This window comes from Gorilla gorilla, chromosome 7, assembly GCF_029281585.2.
Source record: "Gorilla gorilla gorilla isolate KB3781 chromosome 7, NHGRI_mGorGor1-v2.1_pri, whole genome shotgun sequence".
Lineage (NCBI taxonomy): Eukaryota > Metazoa > Chordata > Mammalia > Primates > Hominidae > Gorilla > Gorilla gorilla.
In genome coordinates, this window is record NC_073231.2 from 21,405,854 (window position 1) to 21,426,277 (window position 20,424).

A 20,424-nucleotide genomic window follows, 5' to 3' on the forward strand; every position below is an offset into this window, starting at 1 on the left:
CAAATCCAGCATTGATTTCTCAAATAGTTGAACAGAATTTAAATATTACTTTTCTCAACTAACAAATCACAAGCGAAAAGAAGCTTCACTTCCTTTTTAACGAAGACAAAAGAAAAGCCAGTTAGAAACTTACTACATTGTGTTAGATTTTTTAAAAAGCCACAGTTATACCAAATGTATTTACTTTGTGAAGTATATCCTTCGGAATAAATGCATTCCTGGAAAGGAGAAACAGAAGTCAGTCCTTAATTAGCTAGTTGAGGTACTCATAAAGAACAAGAATAAGCCAACACTTGAAATGCAGAAAACTCAGATTGATTTTTCAATTAATGGACTAATAATCATCTAGGGTTAATGAAGGAAGTTACTGAATTCTGTTGAGTTGCCCAAATAAAAATGAACAATATCCCCCAAATGAGTATTTCCAAAAGAAAATCACCAGTCATCAACATTTATAAGAAAACATTTTGAAGCCTTTATTTACAAAAGCTTTAAAAACAAATAATACCCTCTGTTTTGCAAATAATGTTTTGTTTAAAAAGGACCACCCAGTTACAGCACTGTAATATCATGAATAAAGAATGTACAAGGGAGACAAACCAATGTGACTAACATTTGGAGATTTGCTAATATTACTGATTGAAGTGTAGGTAACACACATTATAACTTGTAGTCCATCATTTCGGGGTAGAGTTAATGATTACCAAAAAGTCTTCCTACACATGCTCTGGTCTGGTCACATATTCTGCATGGCTAAATATTTCACAGCCTCTTTTGTCAATATATATAAAATAGATTGCAAAGATATACACAAAAAAATAAACAAGCATTACACTCCTCAGGTAATTTTATCAGCTATATATATATATGAGAATATATATATATATATTTTTTGTTGTTTTGTACCAAATCTCTCCATTATTTACCTTTGTAGCAACTATGAAAGCGCAATTTTTGTCTTCTAATTTAATTTGGTACAAAATATACCTAAAGACTTATCTTTGGATTTTAATAAAATTGATTTGTGTAACCAACAAATCAAGAGCATCATAAGAATGGCTACAAAATTTTAAAAAAAAAAAGGGTAAATGGTGATGGAATAAAAATAAGCAGATCAAGGGAAGTGTGCTATCATAAAATAACTGTAGCTTCAACATCTTGAGTACCAGTTTCCTGGCAGATAGTAAACATCCAATCACAAGGGATTTTTCCTGAAGGGTGTAAAGCTGGTTTGAAAATTCTTCAGTCACAGAGCAGCCTACACATGCCAATTAGAAACTGACAGACACTAGATGTGCTTGGAAGATTAAACACTACGTACAGAAACAGCAGTTACTAAGCTCCTCAGTAGTTTCTTGTCTTTTTTAAGTTTCGCTGAATCGACAGTTTGCACAATGTGCTATATTCTGTGGGTCAAAACCAAGTAAATACTGTGTAAAGTTGGCAGATTTTTCCAGCTAAGATCAAGAAAAAACAAATTTCTGATAAAACAGGTTTTGAGTCAGAAACACTCTCTAAAGTGCAAAACTGATGGTCCACAATCTCAAATAGCTAAAACTCCTGCAGAATGGAAGGGAGAGACATGAAACAGGGAAATAAATTACAGTCAGTGCTAGTTAATTTAGGAAAAGGGAAAAATAAACCAAACTCAAGTAGGTAAAGTTTATCAAAATATTCAATGATGTAGCTTTCCCCACTCTCTGTCACACACGCTTGCTAACAAGTATATTAAATTAAGGCCAAATTTAACCTGAATGCGTTTTTTTTTTCTTTTTATTAAGATCTGAGATAGGAACGGTCATACTTAGTACTGAAAGGCAGACAATAAAATGGGCCATGAAAGGGGGGGGAAAGGTACTGTCTATTGTTCAAGGGATTCAACCAGAGATAAAACCTATATACAAGCATGTGTGTAGCTCAAAATAAAAATAAAAGGACTATTTCATGTCATGACTGCTTGTTGGCTTCCTCTTCATATGCATTCCCTGTGCCATTCTGTACATAGGATGAACCAGAACCAAGGCCATACAAATGACCACAATATTTGGCATCATCAATATGATCTTCAAAGAACATCTAAAAAGGAATTTTGAAGAAAAAAAAAGATAATTTTAACCAAAAGGAACCACTTGTAATTTATATTTCAGCAATGTAAGTACTGACTGTTCACTGACAATAATGATGGCTCTTTTCTATGGTGTTCCTTTGAGGCTACGCATTTCAGTTCAATGAGTAAGACTAATGTCCTCAAAAGTACAGAGCTCAGAAACCAAAGAAAGAGATTACAAAAAAAGTGTATAAATGCATGTCTTTTCCATTTAGACCATTTTTATAAGAATTTGTCATCATGGAAAAATAAATATTTATTCCATTAATTTAACAGTACTCAAGAATGAAGAAAGCCAATGATGGTGGGGGAAAAAAAGTTTAGGTTCATAAGCTGTCTTAAATCTGTGTGCAAGGCTGAGCTGGCTATAAATGATCAAACCATAAAGTCATGGACAGTAAAATCCAAACATTCACACTCTATTACTGTCCTTGAAGAAGCCAAGAAAAATAAAGATAAATTAGTGCCAGAAATCCACCTTTAGTTAAATAAACCATTAAGATATTTTTAAAATGCAAAGCTAAAAAATCCAAAAGGTTGTTTCAATTATCTAATGAAACAATGGGAAGGAGTCCAAAACAAAATATTTACGTGTCATGAATGGATAGTCCAAATCACTTCTGAATCAACACTACTTAGCAAAACAGCGTTAATGCCTTCTATTATCAATACATTGCTTCAAAAAGTTTTAAATTCTCAGTCTCAATTTAATGTCTAAGAGAAAATATACTCAAATCCACAGCGAATTTTTGCAAAAGTGAAAACTTATAGTCAAGAAAAACCTCACTTGTTTTTTGCACAACCAATTTTCCTGTTTACCCATAGCTAGGTGTATCTGTGTGTATCACTTAATTACTTAGGAGTAGATAATGGGTTCATTAAGTTTCATTCTTCCATACCTAACATTTTATACTCAAGGAAGTGATCTCTGCCTTTTGCCGTTTAAGGAGGGTTTTCCTAATATGGTTTCTGATGCAACTACTACGTTGGATTTATTTGATCCCTTCGGAATTCAACCCCCCTTTTTAAGACTCAATGCAGTAAAAGAGCCTGAGTTCTTCTCTATAAAATCTTCAAAGCACTGAAGAATGACATGAGCAAATAATATATTTATCACCAGTTTAAACCTTAAAAGGGGTCATGCTAGAAGAAACCTAATATAAAGATTCCTTGCCTTGTAGAAGGAGCACCAATGGGAGTCAGAAAAGAACTCTGGAGTTCTCCCACTAGTAATGTGTTTAATCATGGAAGTTATTAGCCTGTTTTCTCACCTGAGAAATAATACGGTTGGACCTACATGATTTCTCAGGTAGTTTATGTTTTAAAATTGTTGGTTCTATGATGAACATGTTCTCCCAGTTCCTTCTGAACTACATTTCAAGATAACTTATTTTTGAATACTTTTAAGTGTGGTGGATGTGACTCATATGGTATCTCTAATTATATCTTTACTTAGTAGGTACTTGTTGCCCAAAATCTTTGGCCACAAGATTTTTAATGTTCTCAACCTAACAACCAACTGAGAAAAAGGCAGTGATGTCTTCATACTTCTCTCATTTTGAAAAAGGCCATTCCTGTGAGCAATGAATCAGATCCTGCCTGATGTTGTGGTCCTATCCGTTCCAGCTCTAACTGTTCTGCCACCTCCTGTAATCCACCCTAGAAGAAATAAAAAATTGCCTGTCAAGAAGAAAAATCTTACAAGGCCTAAATTCACAAATTATAAACTTAGACGCTGACCAAAATAAAAATAAACTTTAGTATGTAAAGGCGAATCTTATAAAGATTGGGGGGAAGAAACAGAGAATGTGAATTACTAATGTATTTGTTGAATGCGGAAAAAGTATCATTTAATAGAAAACGAGATCCTAATTGGGAAAATGTATTTTCATCATGTTTTAGGGCATATGACAGGTAAATACTCTCCTAGATATGGGAGGGAAGCAGACCATATATAGGGTAATATTTATCAAGTACACTCATAGTCTATCAATCCAGTAATAATTATAAAACTGAAAAGCTAGTATAACACCATTTTTTTTCATATTTTCTTAAACTTCCCACCATCCATTTGTAGTTTTCACTTAATTTTTACAAAACAAAGCCATTATGAATAACCAAATCATTAAGAATATGCTAAATGCTTCACTATGGTTTTGTTAGTTAAGACGAGTATATGCACACAACTCCTTAGAGTGGTCTGCTATAATCCACCTATGTCAATACTCCTAAGATTAAAAAAGAAAGATGAGAGTGGAAAGAAAGAAAGAGAAAGAGAGTAACAGAAGGAAAGAAAGTGGGAGGACAGGGAAGGAGAGTAAAGGGAGGGGAGAATAAGAGTAGAGAGTGAAGGAAAGAAACACCAACAACAAAACAAAAATTCTTTAACTTGTTAAGGCCTCCACCAGCAAAATGGCCCTTCTGTGCATCACAGCTTGAAACAAGGCTTTGCACAGCAGTTGCTTCTGTGCTAAAAATAGCACGAGGATTAGGTATCATTAGCAGCTGCTTAGGAGAACAGAACTAGAACTGAATAGAACAGCATGGCTGACTATAGGTCAAAAAGCACCTTTGTCGTTAACCTGAATTTTAACACAGCAGCTTACTCAGGACACATTCAGAATATCTGTACTTAGAAACTTCCCAGTAACAACCACATGATGAGCAATAATTTGGTTCCCTGTTCCTGAAAACTATCATTATACAGACATGTCAATTAAAAAAAAAGTCAGATGAAAACATGTAGGCCTCAGCATGCAGTGCTTTCACAGGGTGGGCTGAGTTTCTCAAGCAAGGGATACCCTACTGCAAGTTCACTTACTGGAAGTCCCCTCAAATTACACAGAAGTCTACTGCTACAAACATAAAATAATCTTTCTTGAAAATTTCTCTAGTCATATGCTGACCATATGATGTACTAAAGGTAAACACTGGCCAAAAGAAAGCTTCTCATCTTCAGTTATCTGTTAAGACCAGGGTGACCAACATGGTAAAACCCCGACTCTACTAAAAATACGAAATTTAGCTGGGTGTGGTGATGGACACCTGTTAATTCCAGCTACAAAGGAGGCTAAGGCAGGATAATCACTTGAACCTAGGAGGCGGAGGTTGCAGTGGGCCGAGACCACGCCACTGCACTCCAGCCTGGGTGACAAGAGCAAGACTCCGTCTCAAAAACAAAAAAAGAATTAATGTTTAGAATTTAAAAATACATGTTATGCAGCGTCAAAATGTTACTACTATCTAGGCAGGACCTACACATTTCCCATAGTACTTAACTGTAACAAGCTGACATCTTTTGGCCAGAGAAGAATCTTTTAGCTATATAGTTTAATCCTAGGAACATTATCCTATCACTAGAACTGACAAAATAATTTCTAGCCAAGATAAGCCAAAAGGAAAGAAAAACTTTTGCCACACTACTGAATACATCTGCATATCGCTGGCCACCTTAGATTCCACCTTGTAAGAACAGATTCTATGCGTCTTGGGAGAAAGTAAGAACTCACACTGGCGTGCATATGAGAGCCTCACTGTCCTCAGATTTTTGTTTTGGTTTGTGATTTTCAATCTGGCAAGCAGTGACAAGAACCCGACCTAAGCCTGAAATTGGTTGAAAATTCTGCCTTCTGCCAAGACATACTGAATCTCTGAAAAAAGGATTCCCTATAAATTATGTATGCAAGAAAAAAAATCACATGACTGGATAATATAATTGCATTCACTGTAATACTTTAAAATATGGTTTAAAACAACATCACAGCCTAGGCTCTCATGACAGTCACTTGGTCTGAACAGTGTGCTGCTGTAGATAATGCCATCCGAAGCCTTACTTTGAGATTTTTGCAGCTCTTCATGAGGTACTTCACATCATAAATGACAGGAAAAAACAATCGAAGGATCTCAAAGAAGTCAAGTTCTTCTTCGGGCAAGTTAGAGTTGGTTAGGATTTTGATTAAGTAGCCAAAGTCGTAACCGCTATAAAAGGGTTAAAAGAATAGAGAAGAGGGACATATAAATACTATAAAGATTAAAAAAAAAATTTTTTTGATTCAAATTTAAGCAAGTCACACTAGAGCCCTCCCAAAAACATTAAAGAGAAGTGCACACAAGAACAGAGAAAACAAACATATTGCAAACTATAATGAGAAAATGTCGTCATCTTACAGTATTAAGAACTTTATCACTTTGTTATTCAGAGATATCAACACAGACCTACACTACCAAACCAAGCCTATGGTCAATAAAATACTATTTTGTTGATATCTGAATAGAGAACACCAAGAAGAGTATCAAGCTGCCCACAGATGTCTCAAAATATTTTTTAAAGTAACTATGGAAATGGAGAAATAAAGATGAATGGAAACTTGGCCAGAAGAGTTAGCAAATGTAGCAAGAGAACTGGCATTCGGTAGACAAAAGTAATGCAAGTCATCCCACTTTTACATAAGGTGGTCATATACTTTATCCAAAGAATAAGACTGTAACAAGGTATTTTCGCTTCTCTTAAATGACTGTGTTAAGTAGTCTCTCCCTTTTCTTCCTTCACAATTCTCTTCCTCTCAGTGTGGCTCCCTAAGAGTCATTATTAATGGAAATGCTGCACATGGAAGAAGTGAAGGGTAGTAAAAAATAACTACTCTCTTGATCATAAAATGCAAACTACTACACTCTCAAATCCAGACCTCTTCTCCCTTTGTCCGGCCTTTTCCACAGCTTTCCATCTCCCTACACTCCCAGGCCACTTAGACACGTCCGTCCCTTGTCTACCTTTCCTTCCAGGACCTCTAACAGGAAACCTATATGACATTTGCTCACTAACATTAAAAGATTATATTAGCGCTTAGGATTTATAAACTTCTTAAACTATTCTTTATTACTTGAAATTAGAATATGAGGAAAACAACTAATGATATTTAATGGAATAAAATCTTCTATCTTGATAAATATTCAAATATATCAGTCTAACTTAGATTCTAAACTCCAAGAAGACACGAATGAACCCTGTTTGTTTTTGTTCATCTTAATACCCAGTGCCTAGTGCACTGTATTTTGTCAGAGTATTTTTTAAATGAAAGGGTATGTCATATACGGTAAAAGGGTAGGGCAATACTTTCCAGTTCTTTTGCATCTTCATATCTAGGGAAGAAAAATGACTAAAAAAAAGGTATTTCTATCAAGAGTCTTAAGTTACGTTTCCTAAGGTACAAGTTCAAGTGCAGAAGAGACAAAAAAGATGATAGGTAAGAATGAGTGTGTTCAGTACCTACAACTCAACCATTTCTGGTTAGTACACATCAAAGTTGCCCACATGAACAGTCCTTCACTATAAACATCCCACAGATCAGAGACAGAAACTAAACCATGCAGGAGACTCAGATTTAAGATACATGTATGAAGTGGAGCAAGTATGAGAGTATTAACATCTATGTAACACAATGCTTTTTCAAAACCTAACAAAAGCCAATATCATTCTGAAGGTTACTTTTAGTCCCTGGAATGTCAGTTTAGTTTACTTAGATGGGAAAACTCTTTTTCATACGTGGAAGTCTATTTCACAAAATCGGAATAGTTTCCTTACCAGAAACACTCTTAAATAATCTAGTTTCATAACAATAAAGAATTTAGAACCACCACTTACTGAGAATTTACTGTTTATAAAGTATTTTAGTGACCATTAAAACAAGTCTTCAAGCTATTTCTTCTAAGGGATGCCTTATCACTTTCTTTAAAAAAAAATTAAAATCCACCTCCACACCCATCCCTAGCATTTTCTTTGCTGTTTTGAGATAGTACTTATCACTATCTAACAAATCACAATGTGAACTCCATTTTTAAAAACTGCCCACCCCCATGAGAATATAAACTCCATGAGGAAAATAATTTTCGTCTGTTTTATTCACAGCTTAGTTCCTAGAATCTCATCTCAGTGACTGCCATATGGTAAATACTCAATAACGTTGTGTAAATGTAAATGAATGGTTTCCCCCATAGAACATTAAAAACTAAGGTGTAGAAATAGTAAAAGAAAACCCTGGGTAACACCAATTCCAAATGGCACCGCTGGATTTAAACCAGGGTCTTTCACTTTTTAGAGAACCCGTACTGTTTCCACTACGCAACATGCTTCTCACAGGCAAAAATGGATCCCATATTTTAAATTAACCTTTAAGTAGACCAACATTAGCCTCCTAAGAGTTAGGAGACAACTCTATATGGCAGTCAACTCTTTCCAGAATTAAACCTGAAATTGCTAACATAGTGACCCAAGTAAGTGTGGAGCAAGTATGAGATGGAAAAACAAATGCCATTTTCAATGTAGTCGTTTTACCTATGAAACGACAACCATTTGACCCCTTCACAGAGGACAACTCCAGAAGTCATAAGAAGTTCTGCAAAGTACTGGGTTTCAATTCCTTCCTCCTCATGTTTTTTAAATTGGATACCAGATGTTGTTAGTAGCTCTATAGAGTCCTGGGCATACATGTCCTCCCTGGCAGAAGAAAGAGAAAGACAACATTCAAACACGCCATTACTTCAAACAAGCTGTTCTTCTGCTTACATCTATAACTACAGTGCCAGAAAAGAGACAGAGGATTGGCTTGAGTCCACCTGTTTCAATGCTTTATATATATGCAAGAAAAATGCAATTTAAATACAAAGGTCATTATTTCAGAAAAGTGTTTCGAATAATAAAAAATCATTCAAAGAGTCCAAAGGTGCAATTTTAATCTTTTTTCTATTAACTCTATTAGCCTTTCATACTTAAATACATTTAACTGGGTTTGGAAAAGGGTCTCCTATTCACCAGGGGCTACCGTCGCAAAGTGACAGACAAGTTTTTTCAGAGACTCTCAGTCTCAGCAGCCACTGTAATGCTCCCAGATAGAGCTGCAGCCATAGCTGTGGGGCATATGCCCATCTCCCGTGCTCTCAGCAGCACCAGTAAGGAGACCCAGTGGAAAACGTCTCATGTGGATGAGTTAAACTACACTTCATCTTAAAGAAGGAGATGCCTCCTTTCACAAATGATGAGCCTTGCAAATGCCTCCAATAAGCAACACTGTATAAAGTTAAGGACTGTACTGTAATAGCAATAATTTCTTCTGCCAACAATCCTATTCCTAAAAGACTGCCTTATAAAATCAAGCCAGGAAATCTAAATATAAACCAATTCTTCAAGATTTCACTTAAGCCAAAAAGAAAGCCATCTCCAACCACAAATATATTTCCAACCACAAATATATGTGTATCTGAAATATTAAAAGTTCCCAAAATATAGTATATCTGTATCTGAAATATTAAAACAAAAAAGTTACCAAAATACAGATACATTTTTGAGAATACGTGAAAAAGTATTTTTTTATTTACTTTTTAAATTGTAAGAACACTGGTTTCTACCTCTTGGCAAAAGGAATTCCTATTAAACACTTGACAAATCTAACCCATGGGGTTCATTTCACTTGGGCCAAAAAGTATCGTTATGGTTAGTCCTTTAGAAATCAATTTATTTCTAAATGTCTGAAAAATTACAAAACTAACAATGGAAATATTTTAAAAGAGAAGGAAACCACAACAATCACTTAAAAATCAGTCTCCCCTGGAAAATCCTTTAGGAAGGGTAACAGAATAAACCCAATGAAGTAGTTTCTTTTTTTTTTTTTCCAGTGAAACCATAGCTTTCCTATGCTAAAAATATGTACCTCAAAAAATTAGAATCTCATTCATTAGCTCCCAGTGCTCACACTGAGGCATGTCTTAGCAACTATAAGCAATGAAAGGCATAAAAAACAGATTCTTCTCCAGGTGCACATCATTCTTGGCCATTTGCCAAGGTATAGGTATACAAGTAGTTTAGACCTTTTTCTCTTAAGTTTCCAATAACACCCTTCACCTGTTTACTTGCAGCATATGGCTTCACCCCATACCTGCTTTACAAAGAAACATCAGATTAATATTCCTGTCTTTCTTTACATCTACGTATGTGAAGATCTTTCTTACTTAGACTCCAAAGACAGCTTGCCTCATCACCAAAGCTAATTGCTACCAATGCCTTAGACGCTATTCCATGCCATTCCTCAAAGGACTTGTCAAGTGCCTATCTTTATCCTAACACACAACTCCTTAACTAACTCATGAACACTCAAATATATCTGTGCATTATCTGTAAAACAAAACAAAAAGCACTATTCTGTTGATTCTGCTTTCCCTTCTTCAGGCAGGGTCTGGCTGTCATCCAGGAAGCAGTGGCTTGAACACGACTCACTGCAGCCTTGACCTCCCGGACTCAAGCGATCCTCCTTTTGCAGCCTCCCAAGTAGCTGGGACTACAGATATGCGCCACCATGCCTGGCTAATTTTTCTATTTTTGTAGACAGGGTTTTGCCATGTTGCCCGAACTGGTCTTGAACTTCTGAGCTCAAACGATCTGCCCACCCTGGCTTCCAATTGGCCTCCCAAACTGCTGGGATTACAGGAATGGGCTACTGCATCCAGCCTTCCTTCTTATGGCACTCTCTATCTCCTTCTTTACACTGCCACTTTTCTTAAATGAAGCATCAGCATCCTTTCTGTTACCACCAAACCCAAGGTGCCCTGTAATTTCTACTATCCTACTGAATTACTGCCATCACCAAAAGTGATTTTTCTTTTTTGAGACGGAGTCTCACTCTGTCGCCCAGACTGGAGTCAGTGGCATCTCGGCTCACTGCAAGCTCCACCTCCTGGGTTCACGCCATTCTCCTGCCTCAGCCTCCCGAGTAGCTGGGACTACAGGTGCCCACCACCACACCCAGCTAAATTTTTTTGTATTTTTAGTAGATACAGGGTTTCACCGTGTTAGCCAGGATGGTCTCAATCTCCTGACCTCGTGATCTGCCCGCCTCGGCCTCCCAAAGTGCTGGGATTACAGGCGTGAGCCACCATGCCCAGCCTAAAAGTGAGGATTTGTTAAAAATTTGTTTTAATCCTCTTTATCAGTGACATTATTTCCACAGAATGCTTTTCTTCTTCACAGCTCATCAGTACTCCACTTCAATTTTCATGGATGTATCAACTCCAAATTCAGTTTGGAGAGAATTCCCATACGTTACAATTCTAATTCTTAAGACTTTGGCAATAGAGAGAAAACAGAAGAGTTACAAAAAACTGAATTATAAAGACCATGACCAACTTTCCTCAGTACTAAATCCCTAGTGTCTAGCACCGTAACTGACACTCATTCTAGCCACCCCATTAAAAAGTCAATTTTTATCTTTCTTCAAAATTTCCAAGATTCTCTTCACGGTGCTCTCTCTATATTAGGCACTACTCATTTATCTTCCAAATGACTTCTACCTAATGTTTTTCACTGTATCCTTCTCCTTAAACATCTCCTAACATCAGTGTAAATCAAGCTTGTCCAACCTGCAGCCAGTGGGCCACATGTGGCCCAGCATGGCTGTGAATGTAGCCCAATACAAATTTGTCAACTTTCTTAAAACATTTTGAGATTTTTTTTTTTTTTTTTTTAGCTCATCAGCTATTGTTAGCATTAGTGTATTTTATGTGTGGCCCAAGACAATTCTTCCTCTAGTGTGGCCCAGGGAAACCAAAAGATTAGACACCCCTAGTGTAAATGGTAGCACAACTTGGTAGTCAACTTTAGCAGTCGTTTTTGAGTAAGAAAGAAAAAATGTCACTTACAGGCTGTACTAAGAAAGCAGTTGTTACTAGAACAAAGGTGTTTCTAGAAAAGGAAACTGTCAATTTTATCCAAACTGAGAAGCTGATGGGTTACCTCCTTCTCAGGTACTGAGATCACAATAGTAGCTAATTTAAAAACAATGTTCCAATTCACTTGAACAAAAAGTTAACATGGAACAAATGAAATGGTAAAGCACTAATTTTAATAAAGGTTTATCATTTGAGAAAAAGGATAGGAGGCAATTTTCAGTGTTTCACAGCTGTAGTTCTTATAAAAGGTTTTCAGTTTGAGTGGAGTACTTTTCACCCTTTATAAATGGGGTGTTCAATCTTTTGGCTTCCTTGGGCCATACTCAAAGAACTGTCTTGGGCCACACATTAAATAAACTAACTTAAACAACAACAAAAAAATCTCATAATGTTTTAAGAAAGTTTACGAATTTGTGTTGGGCTGCATTCAAAGCCATCCTGGGCCAAGGGTTGGACAAGTTTACTTTACAAGGTTCTGTAGACTGTGCGTGTGTGTATAGATACAGGTATTTCTAGAGACAAAGTATCACTCTGTTGCCCAGGCTGGAGTGCAGTGGTGCAATCTAGATCACTATAGCCTTGAACACCTCAGTTCAAGCAATCCACTTGGTTCAGCCTCCCTGTACCTGTAGTGCTAGGACTACAGGTACACAGCCACCATGCCTGGCTAAGTTTCAATTTTTTTTTTTTTTTTTTTGTAGAGACAGAGTCTATGTTGACCAGGCTGGTCTAGAACTCCTGGCCTCAAGCAATCCTCCTGCCTTGGTCTCCAAATGGAGAGTATATTATTAAACCCAAAAGAGTGAAACGGACAGTCAGGCTAAACACAGTGTAATTATAAGCCATACTACTATACCACAGGCATCATTACTCTGCTTTTCCTGAGCCCTACTTTCATAAAATTGTGTATACTCAATATCTTTCTTTATCTGACAAAGAACAGGAAGAAAGAATTCATACATTGGCACTACCATTAATTGCCTACAGTTTCTTTTACTATTTTACCTACCAGATATTAGGATATATGACACAAATGTAGGATGTCAAATAGAAGAACAATGCAATATTGCAACATACATTTAAGTACTCACTCAACGTTATCAATAAGTTCTTGGAAATTGCAACTTTAAGCCAAAAGATGGATAACGAAACCAATTTTTACCACAGGCTAATTGATAAAAACAAGAGTTAAGTTCCTACGGCATATTTCTGGTCACAAAAAAATCATCAAACTTCTAGATAAAGACCAAAATACTTCTAATATTAAACAATGAAATAAATGTGAGCTATATGTAAATTTAAGAACGATTAATAAAAACAAGATAATTATTTGCTCCATTATTCAGCTGAGGGGTGAAGAAAGCCAGAGCCTATTCTGGCAGTTCAGGGCACAATGTGGGAACCAACCCTGGTCAGCATGTCATTCCGTGGCACGGTGCACTCACACAGATATACCTACTCACTCACAATGGGACAACTTAGCCACACCATTTCACCTAACGTGCACAGCCTTGGGATGTGGGAGGAAATCAGAGGACCAGGGAGAAAATCCACATATACACGAGAACGTGCAAACTCCACTCAGGTAGTGGCCCGGGTCAGGAATCAATTTTATTTTTTATGAAGGTTACCATGAAACAATGTTGAAGAAAATGACATTTGAGGTCCTGCTGTAATTAGAATGTATTATTTACCCAACTTACAGTTTGCAAATAATCTGCCCCTCTCCAAAAACATCTAAAACTTCCCTTAGCTATGAAGACTACTTCTATTAATAATATAGAAATATTATAACTCAGGAAACTGGGTGAAGACCCAGGGCTTGAGTTAGAATGCAGATTCTGACATAAGATAAACACCAGGTTCAAGGATACTACTACTACTCCTATATGTAAATTAAGAGCTTTTGTGGGCTGAAGTGGCAACATAATGATTATATAATACTGACTTGAAAGGAAAACGTACCCAAGGTTCCAGAAAACGTCTTACTGCATTTGACATGTAATCTACTCATAAACTGGAATATGAATGCAACAAAAATCTTTACAAGAAGGATAAATATTATAAAAGGCTATATTTCAAATTGCACACAAAATTTTTGAAAGTAAAACTAATGTAGGATTATTTTTTCTATCAGAAGTACTTTCAATACCCAAAGTCTTCCAAATACAGAAAAAGTTGCAGTCATATTTTAAATATAACATCTTTAACATTAAGGTATTTTTTTTGGTCCCATAGTAAAAAAGAAAACCATGCTTTTGAAATGTTACGTTTTATATATTTCCAGGATAACTACACCAAATTCACCTAGCATGTCACCATACTTGAGGAAAATCAATTCCTAAGATTAAAGAAAAAAAAAAAAAGTCTGGGTTATACAGTTATTTCCCACTTACGTCAAATTAAATTTAAAATTAAACTGCCAAGTTGAAGTTCCTGGAGGGTATTCTCCTTGCTCATTCATAAATGTCAGTCCTAGCTGAATTATCTTTAACAAGTCTACATTACACCGCAATAGTTGGTATTGATAGTCAGCATTGCTCCTGAATTCTCCAATGGGTCTTGCAACCACACCTGGAAACTCGGTGTCCTGTAAAATAGTTTTAAGATTCATTATGTACTAAACAGTCAAAACTACAACCCACACATTCTTAATTTTTGATGCAAATCAAAGAATCCTACAGATGATATTCTACACATTTATATTCAATTACAAAGTATATTTTAACTATAAAGAACATCACTTTTTAGAACCATAAAACTCTATAAACTTAATAACCTTTCCTTAAATATATCCAAAAAATTACTACACATGAGATACATGTGATAAATTTAACCAAATACTCTATAACCAAGAAAGGGGGGAAAATCATAAATTCCTGTCTCCCAAAGGATACATGAAATGATGCTCACAGTATTCCAATGCTAAAACCAAGTTTCTTGAAGAACTGGTTCAAAAGAGGGGAAAATGCCCTGTACTTTCCAATTGCCTCTCTGACACAAGGTTTTTCTCAACACCAAAACCCTAAGAAAAACATCATTAGCTTCCTAATTTCTCTGGCTGAAACAATATTCTCTCTATAGTCCACAGAAAGCATGTTGTCAAGAATTGCATGCCACCTACTCACTCTTGTAGGATGTTATCACTTCTCTATGTTGCCACTCTTTATCATCTGAGAAATCAATGATCACTATGAATTTCCATTGGTTAAGAAAACAATTATAGTTCTAATCATGGGTAAGTACACCTTTATCAAATAGTATGTCATCTACAAAGAAACAGTCATATTTCAACCAATCAACCTGCTCCTCCTCAAAGTAATGCATTTGTTTATTTTTATTAAAAATACTGAGACAAAGATACATCGGTTTAGTATTAGAATTCAAACTAGGGCTAGCTAAGAATAAAAACTACCTATCAAGTCACTATGAAATAGTAAAGAAATCAATATTTCTCTAAATTCAGTGCAATTCAACAGCCACTTTATTGAATACTATATGTGTTATGCTACGTGTTGGGAGAGAAAGGATGATTAAAGCACTTGCTTTATGGAGCTAATAATAATCCAGTGGATGTAGAAAACAGTAGGGTAGCTAACAGATATAGACAGTATAATGGTAAAGAAGAAAAATCATTAACTGGGTAGACAATCTAGGCAGACCAAACAGCACGTGCAAAAGCAGAGTTGCTTAGTAACACAGTATATTCACAGAACTCCAGTGTTAATTATGAAAACACATTGCAGACCAACAATGTTTCACTGGCACATCTGATTTTTTTGTTTGAGAAAGAGCACCCTAGCTTCTGGGAGCTCATGTGGTACTACCAGCTAGGCTTTGGTGTTGCTAGGAGCAGACCTGGCACTCATAGCTAGGCCCTCATGTTCTCCTGTTGAACACAATTTCACAAAAGTTCAACCTCAAATAAGGCCACTCTGTAATCATGTCTGAACAAGGACAAAAAAATAAAAATGTCAAACCACAAAATGGCCAAGTATCTCCATCCTGGCTAAATGAATGACTGTTCCTTCTCTGCAGCTTTAACCTCATTCTAGTCTCTCATTTAAGACTTAGTAAGATATCCAATCACAGAATTACCCCAGCTTCCGGAACACATCCAATCCACAGTAAAGCCCTGCTTCCCTTACCTTCCCCTAAGACCACCTGACACAAGCCCAAATCCTTCCTAACTCTTATTCAAACGGCCCATGGTTCCCATGAATTCCAACGCGTTTTCCCTCACTGCAATGAGGGATAAACCCAACCTGTCAAATCACAGGTGTATTCCTGATGGATTTTGGCTGGAGGGCAGTGACAAATTTTACTTTTCATGGTGAAATTAATCCCTAAAAATATCAACCAAAAGGGCTGAATTCAAGACTTTAAAATTTCCTTTTCCTCCTTTATATGAAGCGTTTTAAAGATCTGCTTGTGGGCATACCATAGCAACGTAATTATATTTTCGGATAACTTGACGAATTTTCTTCATCTCTTCATCCAAGTTGCAAGCCCAAACTTCACAAATTCTTTGGCTATGATCTACAGTTGCCGCTGGCATAGTGAGGGCACAAGGGAGTCTAGATGCCAAGCATCAAAATGTTATACTTGATTGAAGATTTGTTTCATAAAATATTTTATCCTTTATTTATGTACCTGTCAAAATAAAAAAACAATATGAAGACCAGATATATCAAATCTGAATCACACAATAATTGATCCAGCAGGAACCTAAGAAGTTATTTATTCAAAGTTCTTGACTCATAAAAAAAAAAAATCAAAGTTTAGAAAGTAACTTAAGGTCACACAGCTAGTCTATAGGAAAAAAAGGACTACAGCACAGATTTCCTGGTCCTAATTTCAGTTATTTTAAAATAGCTTTTTTACACATACATACTAATGATATTTTATAACTTTCCACTAATTAAAGATTTATCTGAGTTCAACTACTCTGCATAAAACTTTATAAAGCCATCCATTTCCAGACAAAAAATGAAAAATTACTTATATACATGTGACAAGATCAGATGTTACCATGCCAAAGATGGTGTTTATTTTTATTCCTCATTAATAAAACAACCAAAATCCGACTTGATAACAAGATCTACTTTACTGGCATTTATTCTAACTAGACTAGAGGGGTCAAAAATGTTTGTAAATGCTCTGAGAAAAAAGTAACGGCCATGAAAATTATCTGAATGTTCGCAGTTGCAGAAGGGAAAAAAAACACAATAGAACGTCTAAAACTTAGAGCATATTGAGTGGTTACCAAAGATAGATCTCACATTTCTGGTCTATAAACAGAGTTCCTGTTGATTCTTGGGCAGGGAAATTTCAAATCCTTCTGCATTTTTCATACAAATTGGGAAAAAAAAAAGTAAAAAGAAGGTCTTATGACTGTCTTCTAAACTCTGAAGAGTCACAAATGTAACTTCGAATTCTCCAAGTAAAGAAACTAAAGGAGATCCAGGACACCCCTCCTTTATAACTCTCCCACCCCGATACGCGCACACACACACGTAAGCACAAAAACACAAAGACGTGGAAAGACCCTGTAGCCTAACATTGTTTTCCTCCACCTCTCTCTCTACTGCAGTCCCAGAAGCCCCGAAGAGACACGAAAGGCCTTCTCATTACTGGAGATAGCATCTCCGTACTGCAGTTTCCCAGAGAAACGAGAGGACGGCACCGAGGCATTCAAGTCATAGATAACTCTCTTCCCTGGCAAAGCGCCAGTGCGAAGGTGCTGATACCACTGACTGGAGCTACACTGACTCCAAAGCACTGCTGCGTGAAACAATACGAAGAGCTGAGGATCTAGGCCACCGCCCTCCACTCCCAATTTCCGTCCCACTTCGAAGCCCCAGGTACAAAGCCTTTGCGTCATCACTACGCGCCAACCCCTTGACAAACCCCCAGCCCGTTACCCAGCCCCCAACCCGCCGCCAGGCTCCTTCCTCCGCCAGCCGCACTCCAGCTGGCGCCATCGCGCACCGTCTCAGGTTCATCGTCCCCGCCCCCTTTCTACTTCCCTAACCCGCCCCTCCCCCCGTAAGGCTGCAGTGGATGCAAGATCTACTTGTGTCGCTGAGCTCGCGCTCCTCCTCCTCCTCCTCGCCATAGAGACAGCACACGGCGGCGGTGGCGGTGGCGGTAGCGGCGGCGGCAGCGGGTGCCCCATAGACACCTCTCGCCCAGCGAAATGAAAGGCGAGCAAGAGCTTCGCCGCACCGTGCTGCGCCGTCGCTTTTCGCACGTCCTGACGGGGGCGCTATATGATGACGCAACACGCAGAGGGGGCGGAGGGCGCCCCCGGGGGCGGGGCACGCAAGTGACGGCGGTGCGGGTGGTGGACCGCTGGGCGGCCAGGGTTCCTGGCTGGCCGGTTTGGACGTCTGGGCCGTGAAGGTGGGACCGCCTGTTCTGGGCCGCAAGTTTCCCTCTCCAGCCGCCCGCCGTTCGTAGCATGTCCCCCAGAACCCGGGGAGCGCAGGCAGGACAGGCTTAGAGAACACGCGGTCCCCAGCGCTTGGGCCACGGACGTCCCACCCCGCTCCTCTGTCGCTGGAGAACCGCCGGGCCGAGCCTCTGGGAGAAGCAGGCCAGAGCCTTCCAGGGCCTCCGGCCCGTGGACCCGAGGAGGATGAGCTGGCTCTTTCCCCTGACCAAGAGCGCCTCCTCCTCCGCGGCTGGGTCCCCCGGTGGCCTCACCAGCCTCCAGCAGCAGAAGCAGCGCCTGATCGAGTCCCTCCGGAACTCACACTCCAGGTGACTGGTCGCTGCCTCTCCACCGGAGGAAAAAGTAGGGTGGGAGGGCGGGCTTGTCCTAACCACCCTCGCAGCGCCTCAGTCTGCTCCCCACCAGCTCCTCATGTGGTTTACCTCCCTTGGTTGTGGGTCACACGCTTGCTGTGCCACTCCTGCCCCCTTTTACTGTTTTCCTCTGGACCCTCCCTGCCTCCTGCCGCACCACTGCTCAGCGCTTATAACTCGGATTTCCTCATTCCTCCTGACACATAGCTGCTGACTGTAATCTCTCAATCTCTCTCATAGTCTATTTCCAGTATCCCTTGCTGCCCAGGCTTCCCCACTGATCTTTCCCTTTGCCCACCTGATTGCCGCGTCAGCAGAATTGTTAAAATACAATTGTGAAGAGTAATCTCCAGGTTTCACAAAGAATGGAAAATAGAACTGTTGCAACATCAAAGGAAAGGGAAGCCAGAGTTTTCATCAGTGAATGCTTCTCGTCTGAGAGTCACTTATCACGTAGTCAGTCTTCTTGAGTCTCTAAGATTTACCCTGTTGGAGCAGTCTCTCCCCATCTCACAGCGACCAGTGCATGTACATTTCTCACTTCTTTCATAGTCTTGTCCCCACGCTCAAGAATTACTTTATGTTCATCTTGATTGTTCTGTTGTCTTCCTGTGAGTTTTTCATTCTATCATGGTCAGTTTAGAAATATTTTTACAATTCATATTATTTCAACTTTTACTGTAAATTGGTTTGCTGCAGCCTTTTACATTGCAAATGTCTATGGTCTGTAATGGTTTTCAAAAATTAGAACTGCTTCTTTATATTATATGCATTTTGCAAGTATATTTACTTAACAGTTTCACACTATTTTAAATAAAGATGACAACATTGTTAAGTCCCTAACCCTTTTTTTTTTATTTTTTTGCCGGGGGGACGGCTCTCCTGTTGCCCAGGCTGGAGCGCAGTGGCGCAATCTCGGTTCACTGCAACCTCCGTCTCCCGGATTCAAGCAATCATCCTCCCTCAGCTCCCCCCACCCCTCCGAGTAGCTGAGATTACAGGTGCGCGCCACCATGAGCGGCTAATATTTTGTATTTTTAGTAGAGACGGGGTTTCACCACATTGGTCAGGCTGGTCTCGAACTCCTGACCTCAGATTATCCACCCGCTTCGGCCTCCCAAAGTGCTGGGATTACAGGAATAAGCCACCTCGCCGGGCCCCTAGCCCATTTAAAAATATTATTTTCATACAGTTAGAAAATATGTATCCTCAGATAATATCGAATAATTCTTTTTTAAAATGGAATAATTTTAAATTAAATAGTCCAGTTAATAGAAAAATTCACTGCAAAATCAGTTTGGCTAAAATAAGGCCTGATGCTGACTGAACTTTAGGTGTTTCTTGGTTCGTTGTCTCAATTGTTCTGTTTGTTCAGAACTTTCAAAAGGTGAAATTTTATGCTGTTTAACAGAAAAGAATGGCACGCTGTTATTGGTGGCTTTCATTCTGGAAAATTAAGTTCACAAAGTTCTTACAAGTCAGTCCTACTCCAAATCATGTTCTGTACTGACCTTTAAGAGCTACTCTCACAAGGTATGCTTATAAAATAAGGGGACTCGTTTTTAACATGCTTGTTCCCTTAGAAGTTGTTACCTTGGTAGACTATATACCGAACCAGTCCTGCTATTGCAGAAACACTTTTTTAGAACCACACTTTTGGAATTAATTGCTTTTAAACCTTAGTATATAGTATTATGTTAAATATTTTCAATGCTGACTAATTTTTTTCTTCGAGGTTGGAGTTTAATTTTTTAAATACTCCAAAGTCTCTTGCTGCTAAGGCTGGTAAGTAA

General features: G+C 38.3%; 2 protein-coding genes across 15 annotated transcripts in view; one reads left to right on the top strand and one right to left on the bottom strand.

Moving 5' to 3' along the window:
• Positions 1-451: 451 nt before the first annotated feature.
• On the bottom strand, positions 452-18,103 carry CNOT7 (CCR4-NOT transcription complex subunit 7). 6 transcript variants are annotated; one of them, XM_031014058.3, is made up of 7 exons: positions 17,898-18,103; positions 16,263-16,474; positions 14,218-14,411; positions 8,439-8,600; positions 5,941-6,085; positions 3,656-3,766; positions 452-2,076 (listed from the first exon to the last, which is right to left on the bottom strand). In XM_031014058.3, the coding sequence occupies exons 2-7, from the start codon at positions 16,377-16,379 to the stop codon at positions 1,948-1,950; spliced, it is 858 nt and encodes a 285-aa protein (XP_030869918.1). In that variant the 5' UTR covers positions 16,380-16,474; positions 17,898-18,103; the 3' UTR covers positions 452-1,947. The 6 variants fall into 6 exon arrangements, with proteins under 6 accessions (XP_030869918.1, XP_055205118.1, XP_055205121.1 ...); XM_055349143.2 differs by lacking the exon at positions 17,898-18,103 and adding an exon at positions 17,746-17,822; XM_055349146.2 differs by lacking the exon at positions 17,898-18,103 and adding an exon at positions 17,383-17,808.
• The window catches only part of VPS37A (VPS37A subunit of ESCRT-I), a 58,800-nt gene continuing 56,474 nt past the window's right edge, over positions 18,099-20,424 (top strand). For 6 of the 9 annotated variants that reach the window (XR_008667968.2, XR_008667971.2, XR_008667967.2 and 3 more), the window contains exon 1: positions 18,116-18,586. Coding sequence is in view for 5 of the 9 variants with exons in the window: in XM_031014055.3 (XP_030869915.2) it covers positions 18,462-18,586 (125 nt within the window). In the remaining 4 variants the exon portion in view is untranslated. Of the gene's footprint in view, positions 18,587-20,424 lie in introns of all 9 variants that reach the window. The other 3 variants (XM_063709078.1, XM_063709077.1, XM_004046693.5) reach the window with 2 other exon arrangements.